At 37.6% G+C, this 15,537-nt stretch overlaps 1 protein-coding gene across 2 annotated transcripts in view; it reads left to right on the forward strand.

Moving 5' to 3' along the window:
• The window catches only part of Acf (ATP-dependent chromatin assembly factor large subunit), a 46,573-nt gene extending 31,472 nt beyond the window's left edge, over positions 1-15,101 (forward strand). The window contains exons 16-23 of one of the 2 annotated variants that reach the window (XM_071677589.1): positions 408-555; positions 1,656-1,879; positions 2,252-2,416; positions 4,469-4,608; positions 6,066-6,214; positions 9,277-9,546; positions 10,109-10,257; positions 12,865-15,101. In XM_071677589.1, coding sequence (XP_071533690.1) covers positions 408-555; positions 1,656-1,879; positions 2,252-2,416; positions 4,469-4,608; positions 6,066-6,214; positions 9,277-9,546; positions 10,109-10,257; positions 12,865-13,131 — 1,512 coding nt within the window. In that variant the 3' untranslated portion in view covers positions 13,132-15,101. The remainder of the gene's footprint in view (positions 1-407; positions 556-1,655; positions 1,880-2,251; positions 2,417-4,468; positions 4,609-6,065; positions 6,215-9,276; positions 9,547-10,108; positions 10,258-12,864) is intronic. The other variant, XM_071677590.1, reaches the window with a different exon arrangement.
• The last annotated feature ends 436 nt before the right edge of the window (positions 15,102-15,537 follow it).

Below are 15,537 nucleotides of genomic sequence, written 5' to 3' on the forward strand. Positions count from 1 at the left end.
TACCCTTAGCTCCCTCCACTTCTGACACATATATTCTCTAAGTCCTCCTTTTTTCATCCACTCTCTATATTCAAACCATTTTGTCATGCCCTTTCAGCTCTCTTATTCATACTTCACTTACTACCAACTCTCTCGTATGCTGCTATTCCCTATGATCAACCTTCCCCACACCAAATAGGTAAGTATTTTAACTCAGATTATTAGCTATGGATCGATAGATAGGTAGATAGATAAATAGAAATGTCCTATGTATTCAGTAGTGTGTAAGACATTTTGAAATAGGATTGACAAAACTTTTCACATTCATTTTGATTTGTTTTATGAGTGATTTCATGCATACTTGTTTTATGAGTGATTTCATAAAACAATTCCTGTGATAAGAGGGACTCACTGAAATTTTTTTCCAGGTTGAACTTGGCCTAGAGGTCAATGAAGAACAAGACACAGTAGACATACTTGGTGAGGCTACTGAAACTGGAACTGTGAAGGACCTAGCACAGGCCATCCTGCAGCTTGGTCAGTCCATAGACTCGAAATATCTGCAATCACCTTTAGGTTTGTACAGTGCTGATCTTGTTACCTGGCCACTTTACCTCAACATGGCTTGTACAAAAGCTAATCCTTTTTATAATTAGGCCATTTGGGACTGTGTTAATGAATGTAAGAAAATTGGTTCAAGAACTCAAGAATAATGTTAACCTGGTCAAATGAAAGTAAAGTGCAGAGGTGAATGACTGTCATTGCTTATGTCCCTGGTCATAAAAGGAGTGAAGAAGGTAGGGCTGCGTTTAGGGAGGAGTATAGTCAATACCTCTGTAGTTTTGATGCAGTTGACTGTATGTTGGTGTTAGGGACTAGAATGCAAAAGTAGGTGATTTGATAGGTGGCAATTTTAGATGTAATAAGGGTTATTGGATATACTTAATGTAGATGAAATTGGGAGCAGCTTTTTGATTTTTGTCCTGAAAATGGATTGGTGATTATGATTACTTGGTTGAAAAAGGTGCATTTTTTATACTAATTGACAGGTAGGTGAAGGAAAAGTTTGATGTGAATATCCTGAGAGGGGCTTCATATACAATGTCTGATCATTTTCTGATAGTATTTCTTTGTAATTTGTTGTGGTGGTTAATTCCCTTTTTATGTAGTTGACTTAAGAAAAGTGTTCAGTCTCTGTTGATGTTTTTAATTCATACTTTGAAGCAAATGTTTTGGAGTATTAGTGAAGAAGGATAGTGGGATTTTTCTTTTGAAGACCAGAGATCTAACAGATGTGACCAGTGATGTAACATACATGATGACCAGACACCTGACAGATGTATGATGTATATGTCTGGAGAGAAATGGGGGAAAAATACCTGGAAGGGTGTATCCGAGGTTTGCATGTATGGATAAGGATAAGTGGAGATTCTTTTGCTGTAGCCACTTCCATGATGTGAATTCCTGGAGGGAATTGGGATCTGAGATGTGGATAGATAGATAGATTTTTTGTTTTGTTTTACAGGTCAACCAAGGGTATTCATCACTGTGTCGAAGAGAAGTGTTTCATTTAGAGATTTATGTTCTGCATAAACAGCTATGATACTGTAATTGTATTTCCATTGGTTAACATTGATATTAGTTTAGAATAACTAAATTCTTACATAATCTTATAGGTGAAACTGATAAGGCACGCAAGATGCGTGAGAGTGCGGAAGAAAAATTGAGAAAGGAAAGCAAACAGAATACAAAGGAAGAGGAAGGAGGGACTGGCTCTGATGGAGATTCTGATGAGGATGAAGATGACAGTAAAGGGTCAGACCAGGTTACAGACAATGCCCTCAGAACACCTATTGAGAGATGGGAGATGTCCCTGATGGCTAGTACCAGTCTTTCTCAAGTAAGTTTTAAGTGAACATATTTATGGTTATTTATTGTTTATAATCCTTAACTTTGCTCATTCACAGTCCTTATAGTTTGTTTTCACTCTTAAGGTAGGCCAGGCTGGCTAGATATTTTACTTTTGGTTTCTTGGAGAGTCAGCTACCCATGCTTTGAATGTAGATTAAGATAGCCCTTCTCATCCAGAAGATATGACTCATGGTTGGTAGCTTGGAACAGGTAAACTTTACACAAAAATTGAATTCCAAATGCATAATTGAAAGAGACGTATGTTTATGGTTAGTATGGTGTATGGCCTCTGAACAAAAATATACTTTGCATTCTTTCCTTTTTTTTCTTACTGTTTATCATACTGTTTACTATTTTTCAGCTTTGTTTGCATTATGCTACACTTGACAACTCCATAACATGGTCTCGCTCAGCTCTCAATGCCCGATGTCGTATTTGTCGTCGCAAGGCAGATGCAGAAAACATGTTGTTGTGTGATAACTGTGACAAAGGACACCATATTTATTGCCTTAAACCAAAATTGAAGGTAAGGGTATGTGTAAGTGACAACAAAAGAGTGGATGTGAGCAAATGAGGCCATTCTATTGGTTCTGCCTCCTTGGTGTAGGAAACAGTGAACAGTTGAGAAAAAATTGAGATGTATTTGTAAATATATATATGAATCAAAGAAATAAAACATGCTCAGTAAAAGTGAAAATGGTCAGAAAGTGAAAAAAATAATTTTGTTGACATCTAGAGAATGAATGGGAATGAATGAGGCCTTTCTTTGTTCCTGGCAATACCTTGCTAACACAGGAAATGGCAAGTAAAAAAAAATAGATGTGGTGTGGTTTATAAATAGAAAACCTGGAAGAAGTGGTGCTTTTGTACTTGGAAGTGAACTTGGTTGTACATCTGCCTGTGCTAATGGCTGTGTGCGTACAATAGTGAATGTCAGATGATCCTGGCATTGTGTACATTTCAGCATCTCTCTCAGTTCTTGCTCTCAGTCACCATTCAGTAAGCACATGTTATTGAAGTGAATCTAACAAATTTTTGTGCTGGACTAAACCATGTTTGTAGTAAACCTCAAAGATGACAATCAAGAGGAAAAACCCATCACATGTTGATAGATCTGGCAAGAAGTCAAGGAAGATGCTTGTTTGGAATTGAAAATGAAAGTAATCACCCAGTATGAAGGAGTATGAATTTTAAAGAACAGAGAAAAGATATGTGAAGCAATGAAAAGTTTGGCAAGCTTGAAGTCTATGATAATAATAGAGCAACGACAAGGGCCCACCCACGAAATGGAAAAGTTGTTTATGCTGTGGATGAAAGATCAGATGTAAAAACATGTACCACTATGCTTACTAACAATTCAGGCAAGGCCTAAAAGACTTTTTAGGACTTTGAAGGAGCGAGTGGGAGAGGATTACATCAAGAACTTCACAGCAAGTCGTAGTTGGTTCAATAGATTTAAAAGAAGATATGACTTGCACAACGTTTGAGTCACAGGTGAAGCAGCAATTGCTGATGAAGCTGCTGCTGAAAAGTTCATTGAAAATTTTGGATGAAGCCATAGAGTAAATGAAGTGGAACAAATGAAAATAAAGCATTTATTTCTTTATCAGCTGAGAGTGCCTTAATCAAGAACAGATGTAAATGTTGGGATAGTGTAAAACAAGTTTTAGTAAGTAGTTACAGAGCACAAACAAGTAACTGGAGGAAAAGATGAAGATGATATTATCAGTAAGGGGCAAAGAGAATTAAGAGAAATATTCAAAATATTGCTAATATTTCAATCTTTTATATCCATTTTGAGGATATGTATTTGCTCTGTAAATAGCATATGAAGACCCAAGGTGGTTATTGCTTAGTTTATGATGAATAGGTAAGAATAAGTTAGTTTACAGTTGAGTATATGCTCTAACAAAATTTGTTTTAGGTCTAAAGGTTTGTCAATAATACAGTAGTCACTATCCAGAACAGCTTGCACCATAGGGAGTTTCAGTCTACAGTGCTTAGGCTTGAAAATCAGAGACATAATATATAGGCTGCTTCTATCACTAAGATAATAGTGCTTTTGACCTTGTTATTTTGAATACATGATGGAGACTTCCTAGATCATATTTAACACAATTGAACAGAAACTTAGATTTTATTACATGGTGTTCAGAAATAGATTGGACATATGGAGAGTGTAAGTGAAGAGAGGCTAATTAAGAGAGTATATGTCTAAAGTTGTGGGAACATGAAGAATGAAGAGAACTAAATTGGAGATGGAAGGATGGATTGAAAGATGCTTTTAAGAAAAGGGTTGAACGTGCAGGAGAATGTGGGGCATGCATGAGATAAAGTAGATTGGGGCAGTACGGAATGTTTGGCTGACATGCTGTCATTTGGTTGAACCAAGGCATGTGAAGTGGTCACGTAAACCAAATGTAGGTCTGCAGGGCCCTGCTTTCACTGCACTATACATAACAGGTAGAGAGTGAATTTGAAAGCATGAGGACCTATTCTTTGCTATATGAGAAATGGTGAACAACTAAGAATAAAAATCTCTTTGCAGTAGATCCCATAAAATTTCTTATTTCACCAGGAAATACCCTCAGGAGACTGGTTCTGTGACCGCTGTAAACCAAAGGAAAAACCAAAGAGTCCTCGTAAAAATCGTCATATATACAAGGACGTATCAGATGATGATGAGGAATTAGATGAAGATTCTGAGGAAGAGGAGAGGTATGTATTTGTTTTTTGTAATGTAACAGATTTTTAGTAATGTAATGACTTTTACTTCAATGCTGAACAGTATGATGACCTAATAATGGACTTCTATTTTCCATACTTGATCGCTGCCTCCCTTGCCAGCAAGTTGGTGCAAGGAAGCAGATGAAGAAAGACATCCATGCACTGCACACATATACATGTTTATGCACATACATGTAGATATGCTTATATATACATACATACATAGGGGATGGGGGAGAAAGAATACTTCCCACACATTCCTTGCGTGTCGTAGAAGGCAGCTAAAAGGGGAGGGAGCAGGGGACTGGAAATCCTCCCCTTCTGTTTTTAATTTTCCAAAGAAGTTAAGAGAGAAGGGGACCAAGTGAGGATGTTCCCTCTAAGGCTCAGTCCTCCATTCTTAATGCTGCGACGCTAATATGGGAAATGGCAAATATGTTTGAAAAAAGAAATATACATATACATACACATACATATATATATACACATGTAAATAGTCACACTTGCTCACCTTCATCCATTCCTGATGCTACCCCACCCCACTAGAAACAGCATAAATGCATGAAGGAAATAAAAATAACGTTCTTTTCCCCCATACTCGATCTGTGCCCCCTACTCCAGCCAGATAGCACCAGGAAACAGATAAAGAGAGGTCACATCTGCTCACACCCATACCTGAGCTGTCATGTGTAATGCACCGAAACCACAGCTCCCAATCCACAGCCAGGCCCCACAGACCTTTCCATGGTTAACCCAGACGTTTCACATGCCCTGGTTTAGTCCATTGACAGCACGTTGACCTCTGTATACCACGTCATTCCACATCACTCTGTTCCATGCATGCCTTTCACCTTCCTCCATATTCAGGCCATGAGTGCTCAAAATCTTTTGAATTCCATCCTCCCATGGATGGTACTTATATAAGAACTGTTAAATGTGCACTTGCTGTGAGTAAAGCCTTGTCAACATTGTCCAGCCTTGTGTTTTATCATAGGTTTTCTAGATTTTATTTTAAGAATATTATTGTAATGCCAGAACTGTTGTTCCTTAAAAGAAATCTCTCTTTTTCATTAAAAGATTAAAAGAACATCTGAAGATTGATTTTAATGTTGGGTTTTATATATGTTGTTTAGATCATTATTTGTTGAATAGCAAATAAAGAATTCAGTCAGAGGGTAAGTTAGAGAGATGGAGGGGATTAAGTTTATATGGATGATTGCAAAGCTTTGGGTGGACTTCATTTTGCATGGAGAAGATTTTACGTTGGTTATTATTTGTTGTTGGGGAAGAAGCATATCGTTGTTTTGAATTGATGTGAAAACTACATGTTACATATCCTTGCTGGATATACCTTGCTTCTCATGTTGTTGATATCAAGAGTTTAGATTTCTGATACTGTTTACGACTGTTTTGATATGGAAGTCAAACTGACTTTCTAATTTTGTCAGCAGTGATATCATCAATGATAATTGGTGCTATGTATGTGAGAAGCCGGGGTCACTGGTCTGCTGCAGCACGTGTCCACTTGCTTTCCACCAGGAGTGCGCTGAATTACGAAAAGTTCCACGGGGCAGCTGGTCCTGTCAGCAGTGTCAAGGTAACCCATTTGTTTAGGTTAAATCTTGAGAATAATATTCTATTCATTTCAAAACATGTAACCTGTATTTACGGGAAAATTTTATTACATGGGATGAGATGCAGGAATTTAAAGTGAAAAGCAAACTCAAGTAAAGTATTTTAAGTATAATGTGATGTTTGTTCATGCAGAATGTTTGTGTGTGCTTTTTTGCAAAAAGTTTTTGTTAATGAGGCTTGGACTTGGGTGCAAACTATAATGTTTAATGGATTACAAGCATTGAATTGTGGTGTGGTGTGAAAAGATGCTTACAGACAAGGTAGAAAAACATGGCATTCTCAAGAGGCAGTCGTAACTTCACTAACTTGCAGTTCAGTTATCCTCATCTTGAGTAACTCAACACTATAAAAGCCTCAGTATCTCGTCACCATATTGTTCGGTAAGTGTATTATTGTCTGCTTTACTTATGATATAGCAATATTTGTTAAATCAGACAACTCTCAGGCCATCCCATTCCACTGAAGCTGTACCTAAAGCTGCTCTTACCACATTTTTTTACTGTAAATTTTTCTTTTAAGTTGTTAGTAAATATCATCTAATTCACGTCATGGCAGAGTGTGGTGCTGTATGTAGGTGGTAAGCTAAGTTGTTTCAGGTACAGTACTGTATAATCCATCCATAAGAAATACACAGGGAAAACTTGGTCAGGAATGTAAACAACCTTATATATAAGGATTGGTTTTATTGATTTGATGTATGATGGATTTGACTTGACAGGTTTTTATCCAGAAATGTTACACCTGTGTAAGCTGAAGTCTTGTTGTATAGCACTTTAGGTAGATGAAGCTGTTTGCTTCAACAATTTTAAAACTATGTTAGGAATGCAGTGGATCATTATTGCATATCAATGTAGGGCGACTAAAAATAGACATATGAATAGGTTGCATTCTGAAATGTGTATGGACTAAGATAAGCTGAATTATTACTTCGTAGCCACTAAAGCATGGGAACTTGGAAGTTTAATAGCAGCATGTGGTTGGCTTTCATTTATCTGAAAATTTTCTTTGAGTATTAAGTTCAAAACCAGTTTTTGAACTCTCAGACATTTTGGGAGCAAGCAACCACCCACATCATTGAATATAATCCCTTACTCTAGAGTACTCGAGGAGAGAAATGGGGAAAGAATGGTGTATGTAAGGGAGGCATATAAGGACAGAGATAAGAGGAGACTCTTTTGCCATGGCCACCTCCTTGATGGGAGTTCATGGAGGGACTGAGCATCAGAAATAGAAAAGTATAGTTCATAAAATGCAATATATTATGAAATAACATCACTTTAAATTTAATAAAGGATGGTTTTGATATCAGAGTGCCTGCAGGAAACATGAGAAGCTGGGAATGTTGAGAAGATCAATAAAGTGGTCACATGTGATGCTGTATATCAGTTAGAAGGCTCATCCTGTCTAAAATACTTCTTTGGAATTTGTCTCCTTCATATATGCTGTATATAAGCATCATTATACAATTGACAATAATGCTTACTTCTATTTATCCACTACAAAGTGAGCTATAAAAGGACCTGAATTTTAATATACTTTGAATCATGACCCTTGCTAAAATATGATAAAAATAATGGAATCTGAATAATGGTGAACATACAGTCTTACATAGTCACCTTGATACATTGTGTTCCTGGCCGTTTTCTTTTAAAATATGAGTTAGTGATCAATGGATGTAATTGCATCTTACAGAAATTTAGAGAATTACAATGTTTTCTTTATTTGTGGAAAAGCTTGTTCTTTCATCTGTCACTTCAGAAAATGCTGTTCTGGATGTAAAATTATTTTCAGAAAAGCACTGCCATGCTGGTGGCTTATTAATAAGAAAAGGACTGAATGCCCCCAGGCATTTTCTCTGAAGTAAATGATTATTCATCTAAAACCCTCATTTGTTTTTCTTTTATCCTCTTGCATATTGAAGTGGATTATATTACAAAAAAAGAGGAAAGAAAAGTTGAGATGTTGATGTTGCAGTGAGTAAGATCACGATAAGTAGAGATGAATCTGTTGTAGAAAGGAATCAGGTGTGTAAAAAGTCAGCCAGTGCTCCAGAATTGAGAGAGATTGTCCCACAGTATTAAGGTAAAAGGAGTTAAATACAGTGTAAGAACGTTAGAGGACTTTGTCGGCATAGTTGGCAGGGTATATGTTAGGATTGCAATCGGTGTTTTTAGAGGAAAATTAATCCTCAAATAGGTAAATAACAACCTAGAATTAGAATGGAAAGAGGTTTTGTTGACTAAGATGTTGCTCTTGGGCAGATTGTGGAGGAATTTCTATGAGAGAAAAAAAGACGGTATTTGCAGCATTTATGGATGAAGGATAAGCAGTGACTGCAGTTTAGTGTGATTGGAGACTTAGTTAAGTAGTTATGGAAGGGAGAAGAAATGGGAGTGTAGTGAAAGCTCTGGTGAATGGCAAGGATATGAGATAAAGTATACAAGTAGCCTGCATTTTTTTGTTTGTTCTAACTTTAATGTTTGGATATCAAACCTTACTTGTTTTAGGCTTAGACATGTAAAACTTTGAGCAGTTAAATAGTCAGAATTATGAAAATAGAATAGAATTAAAATATGAGAAAGGTGTGTGGTATGAAGAAATTGTGATAGAGAAGTATGGATGAAAGTCTTGTAAAATGGTTTGACAGAGGGTAGGTATGTAGCCATGGACCTTAGATAAAGGTAGAGGAAATGATAGATCATGAAAGAGGTGGATAGTGATAGGAAGTGAAATTCTGAATACTCTCTCAGCCACAGATAGACAAGGTATACCTCCATGAGTCCCACAGGAATCTGCTGTTGTTGATCTCATTCCTGAGAAAAAGACTATTCTAACCCTTCTAATCTCACTCTGTTGCTCTAACCTCTAGTATTTATCAAGTCTTTGCATACTGTTGTGAGTAATACTGTTTGCTATGAGCCATTTTGTACTTACAAGGTTGTCTTAGTTTACCGACCCCTTAATATATCTACCCTACTTAAGTCTCTGTGAATACTTGAATTTTCATTGATGTTATAATTACAGGGAAGTACAGTCCATCAGAGAAAAAGAAGAATATTAAGGAAGCTAGTAGGTCGAGTAAAGATTCTAATAAAGAAAATAGCAAGAGCAAGAGAGACACAAGGAATTCCAAGAATATAAAGGAGACCAGAAATAACAAGAAACCCCCAAAGAGCAAAGAGAAGACTGTAAAGGCAACCAAGAGTAAGAAGAGTACCTTACCAGACAGAAAGAGAGGTAGTGAAGCCGATGACACTCGAGTGGCCAAGAAACTTAGAGATGAATTTGAGTGTGGTAAGTGAATCACCCACCTTTCAGATTTTTTTTTCTCATGCTTGTTTGCTGTTGTCTGTCATTGAGGTTGCATTAGGAAAAAATGAAGATGGCCTCATTCGCTTATATCCACTCCTTAGTTGCCATGTATGATGCATCAGAGCCAGAGCCCCAATCCACAGCCAAGCCCCACAGACCTCTCCTTGGTTTCCTGTGACTACTTTATGTACTTAACTGTTGACAGCATGTTATCCTTTGCATACTACATACCTCCACTATATTCAGGGTATTTGGAGTGATGTCATTGCAGCATACATGTATGTAAAAAAGTGTGTGTGTTTGTGTGTCAACACATTCTTGTTAGCATTATAATTCTAACTTTGCTTCTTAGAAACCTCATACTTGCAGCATAACTCTAGGATTGTATATGTTAGAAATCTCACTTATACCATACATACCTCCTATGAAGTTGATAAACTAGTTAGATTTTGATGCATAAATGAGTAGATAAATGAGTAGACAGTTGAACTGGTTTGTGTAAAAGTAGTTTTGTATATAAATTTGTATGGCTTTCTCCTTGCAGATTGGACTCCTCCAAAACGTGGTTCAACTAGACGTTCATTGGTAGATGAAGAAAGTGATCTTAACTGTTCTGCTTTGGAGACTATATTGGATGAGTTACAGAGACATCCAGCAAGTTGGCCATTCAGTAGGCCAGTGTCTAAGAAAGCTGTAAGTTCCATAAACTTTTTGAGGATGGCATTTTTTTTAATGTTTGATCACTATTTCCTACACTTGTGAGGTAGCACCACGAACAGATGAAGAAAGGCTGCATTTGTTCACATTCATTCTCTAGCCACATCTCCCAGTCCCCAGTCAGGTTCTGAAGACCTTTCCATTCTTTCCCCCGGCCACTTAACATACCTGGTTCAGTCTAAGGACAGCACATTCACCTCAGTGTACATCATTCTGTTTTACACTTTTCCATGCACACCTTTCACCCTGCCACACGTTCCCTCAAAACTTCTTCACTCCATTCTTCCATCTCCAATTTGGTCTTCCTGTTTTCCTTGTTCCCTCCACTTCTGACATGTGTATCTTCTGTGTCATTCCTCTTCTCACTCATTCTTTCCAAATGTCCAAACCATTTCAGCAAACCCTCATCAGCTTTCTCAACTATATTCTTTTTATTACCTCACCTCTCTCTCACCATTTAATATTTACTCAGTCCAACCACCTCACATCACATTGTCCTCAAAACATTTCATTTTCATCATATCCACCCTCCTCTGCACATTCTCATCTATAATAGTCCATGCTTTGCACCCATATAACATTGATGGAATTACTGTACCTTCAAATGTACCTTCAAACATACCCTTTTTTTTTGCCCTCCAGATAATGACCTCTCATTCCACACATTCTTCATTGCTCCCAAAACCTTTGCCACCTCACCCACCATGTGACTTTTCCACATCCATGTTTCCATTTGCAGCTATATCCACTCCCAGGTATCTAAACCAATTCACCCAGCTACCTTGCTTTTATTCACATTTACTCTCCACTTCCTAATTTTGCCCACTTTTCCAAACCCAGTCACCAACTTCTGCAATTTCTCACTCAAATCTGCCACCACTGCTGTGTCTTCAGCAGACAACTGACTTACTTCCTGGGCTTTATCATCCCCTATAGGATGCATACTTGCTCCCCTCTCCAAGACTCTTGTATTTACCTCTCACCATGTCATTCCTAAACAAATTAAGCAGCTGTGGTGATATCACAAACCCATGCCAATGACCAACCTTCACTTGGAATAATTCGATATCTTCTCTTTCTAATTGTACACGCACCTTACACCTTACATTCTCACTGATTGTAGCAGCTATCCTACCTCACCATGTTCTTAAAGCCTTCCACCTTCATGGAAGGTGTTATGAGTATTTGGTATTGAAAGACATTTGTATGTGTTGTATATGATTAAGATATCGTTAACATTTAACAAATAGTTATATTGGAACAACAGTACTTGGTGAAAAAACTTTCCCATCAGAATCTTGATAGATCAAAGCCCTTTTGTTCAAAGTTCATCCTTTTTAGTTTCAAAAGGGAGTATTTCAGGCCCAAGTCTAGTGGGCTGTACGTAATGTTCTGGTATGGCTTTAGAAGTCTGCATTTTGTTGTACATGGGGAGAAAGAATTACTTTAGACATGTAGAAGCTGGTGACTGAGTTTGGTAAAGTGTGTGAAAGAAGAAAGTTAAGAGTAAATGTGAATAAGAGCAAGGTTATTAGGTACAGTAGGGTTGAGGGTCAAGTCAATTGGGAGGTGAGTTTGAATGGAGAAAAACTGGAGGAAGTGAAGTGTTTTAGATATCTGGGAGTGGATCTGGCAGCGGATGGAACCATGGAAGTGGAAGTGGATCATAGGGTGGGGGAGGGGGCGAAAATTCTGGGAGCCTTGAAGAATGTGTGGAAGTCGAGAACATTATCTCGGAAAGCAAAAATGGGTATGTTTGAAGGAATAGTGGTTCCAACAATGTTGTATGGTTGCGAGGCCTGGGCTATGGATAGAGTTGTGCGCAGGAGGATGGATGTGCTGGAAATGAGATGTTTGAGGACAATGTGTGGTGTGAGGTGGTTTGATCGAGTAAGTAACGTAAGGGTAAGAGAGATGTGTGGAAATAAAAAGAGCGTGGTTGAGAGAGCAGAAGAGGGTGTTTTGAAATGGTTCGGGCACATGGAGAGAATGAGTGAGGAAAGATTGACCAAGAGAATATATGTGTCGGAGGTGGAGGGAACGAGGAGAAGAGGGAGACCAAATTGGAGGTGGAAAGATGGAGTGAAAAAGATTTTGTGTGATCGGGGCCTGAACATGCAGGAGGGTGAAAGGAGGGCAAGGAATAGAGTGAATTGGAGCGATGTGGTATACCGGGGTTGACTTGCTGTCAGTGGATTGAATCAAGGCATGTGAAGCGTCTGGGGTAAACCATGGAAAGTTGTGTAGGTATGTATATTTGCGTGTGTGGACGTATGTATATACATGTGTATGTGGGTGGGTTGGGCCATTTCTTTCGTCTGTTTCCTTGCGCTACCTCGCAAACGCGGGAGACAGCGACAAAGCAAAAAAAAAAAAAAAAAATGTACATTTTTACTTATATTTCTTAAAAACCCTTGAGCTGCACATTTTTTCCATGCAGTACCTGATTACCATTTTTCATCAGTTTATGATTCAAGGAAAATTACTCTCCAGACTTATTCTGAATGCACTTCACACATTGATGTGTGTTATTTGAAATTTGCTTTTAAATATTTTCTCCCTCATTTGCTCTTTATCCAACAGGCTCCTGACTATTATGAAATTGTAAAGAAACCAATGGATTTTCGGAAGATACGAGAGAAGCTTAACAGCATGAAATACACATTAGATGATGAATTTATTGCTGATGTCATGCTAGTGTTCCAGAACTGTCAGCAGTATAATATGGAAGAGACAGAGGAGTACAGATGTGGTACACTACTTTCTAACCTTTTCATGAAACGGGTTCAAGAATTAGGCCTTAGTTACCAGGGAACTGTCAAGCAAGAAGTCAAGAAAAAGAAGCGCTAATGCATATTTCAAATTAGAGCACTTGTAAACTAGCCTTGTCAAAAGAGTTTTTCTTTGGATCTGGAAGAGGGTGTCAGATATTACAAAGTAAAGCTCGTGTACCATGCAGTACCCTTTAAGGGTAAGCTTGGTAAATTCAGAACTTGACAAGTTTTGTCACACTTGCATTAATTACTTAGTGGTAGTCTGATGTACAAACTTCTCACTGATGTACCAGTACATCGAATTGAGGTGTGAGAGGAAGGGATTACATTTTGTTACTAGGACTGACCACAGTATAGTGCTAATGCACTTTGCATGAAATAGTCTGAAAACTACATTAGTTTTATGTTTGGTTTCTAGCAGTAGAACAAAGTGAATCCTGAAGTGAGGTTTGGTTGTGCTCACATTTTCTCTTGCCTAAAACAGTGATAGAAATTTGTCCATGAAGTTTTTGAAACTTCACATTTACATCCTAGCCATTTATGCGTTTATTTGATATGTGTGTGTTTTAATACAAACATTTTTTATGGTTTTCATGCAAAAAAGATGTTAAAAATGGTTATTTGTACAAAATATTTTCAATTGTAAATTCTTAATTATTATTAAGTTGGTTGGGATTCCAACAGAAAAATGTACGAATTGAGTTCAATTGAAAGCACTCGCCAGAAACTGGAGTTGAGTTTAGAATTATGTCTTGTGTTTAGTAAATGGTATAAGGTCACACCTTTTCACATGTATGAAGTATTATGCTAGTTTGTGCGATTTTCTCTATGTACCAGCTACACTGTGCATACCTAGGAAAAAGATATAGATCCACTTATTTTTTAATAAGTAAGAGAAGTAGAAGTGGAAATCTATATTGAATTTGAATTGCATATTCCAGAGCTGTATTTTATGTTGAATGTTTGAAGCAGTGTTATATTAGTATCAAAAGATCACAGAACATGGAGTTCAGTATATTTCATTATGGCAGACCACAACAATTGACTGGACACTTCATGATTGCCTGACCACAGTGACTGAATTGTAAAGGATATTCTGGCTTGGCAGCAGGCAATAGGAGATGAAGGTAATACAAAATCCTAACCCTAGAATATTACTGATGTTCATTTCCATCACACTTTAAATGGGTGGGTAGTCTTTAGTTCTGAGCACACATCATTGCATTTAAAGATACATTAATGATGTACTCAGTATGAATATGTATTATGCCATTAATAAGTTCATAAATGGTGTCCTGACTTTTTTTCTTTTAAATGCAATTTGTATTTTTGGAAACCATAGGATGGTGATCCAAGGCCCCTGCTTAACCAAGCCCAAAGTATCTTAGTACTGGTTATACTCAAGTGGAATAATGTTACAAACTTGAGGATGAATTGTATAATCCAGTGTATGGGATCAGCAGTGTTTAAACAACCCTCTATCACTGTCATGGATTCCATGACTCAGTATTCCCAGGTATAGTCATAGGTTTCACTGCCATGTGAATTGCCTTGTTTGATCCACTGTCATGGGTTTCACTGCCACTTAAACGTCCCTTGTTTATTATACTGCCACATAAATGTCTTGGTGATCCATTGTCTTGGTTCCCCTGCCATGTGAATGTACCTAGTTGATCCATTGTTATGGGTTGCACTGCGTGAATGTACTAGTTGATCCATTGTTATGGGTTGCACTGCCACATGAATGTCCTGTTTATCCACTGATATGGGTCCATTACCAGGTGAATGTCCTCAGTTTGTAAAGTGCTGAGTATTTCCAATTATATATCTAACCAGTGTGTCTGTTGCTATATATATTGTTATGTAGCATTTTACCTTGACTTCTTTTGTTAAGAAGTTGTGAATATCTCAAGTTGACCAAGCATTGCAGTCATTCTTCGATTGGAATTGAGAAAAGCTGCTTACAGTTCAAAGAAAGCACATTTTTAATATTTATTTTTTAAGAGTGGTTGGATATTTTCCCAATAATAATAGTTCTTGTAATAATAGTTTCACTTCCTTGATCAGGTTAAATAGTTTTGGTTAGGTTCACACCTTTAGAAGTGGTACTTTTTCTGAACTTTGAAGACCTAGAGAGGTGATAAACTGCTATGGTGGGATCAGCAGGAATCATAAAATGCTGACCACCTTTTAGAATTGCAATGGTACCAGCACACATAACCTTACCGCTATTAGTACTAAACTGTTTTTTTGATTAAGCAATATGAATTAAGCCTAAATTGCATTTCAACATTTATATAATGGATGTATCCCTGGGGATAGGGGACTAAGAATACTTCCCACGTATTCCCTGCGTGTCGTAGAAGGCGACTAAAAGGGGAGGGAGCGGGGGGCTGGAAATCCTCCTCTTTTTTTTTTTTTTTTTTTTCAAAAGAAGGAACAGAGGGGGGCCAGGTGAGGATATTCCGAAAAAGGCCCAGTC

The sequence above is a fragment of the Panulirus ornatus genome, chromosome 25, assembly GCF_036320965.1.
Source record: "Panulirus ornatus isolate Po-2019 chromosome 25, ASM3632096v1, whole genome shotgun sequence".
NCBI lineage: Eukaryota > Metazoa > Arthropoda > Malacostraca > Decapoda > Palinuridae > Panulirus > Panulirus ornatus.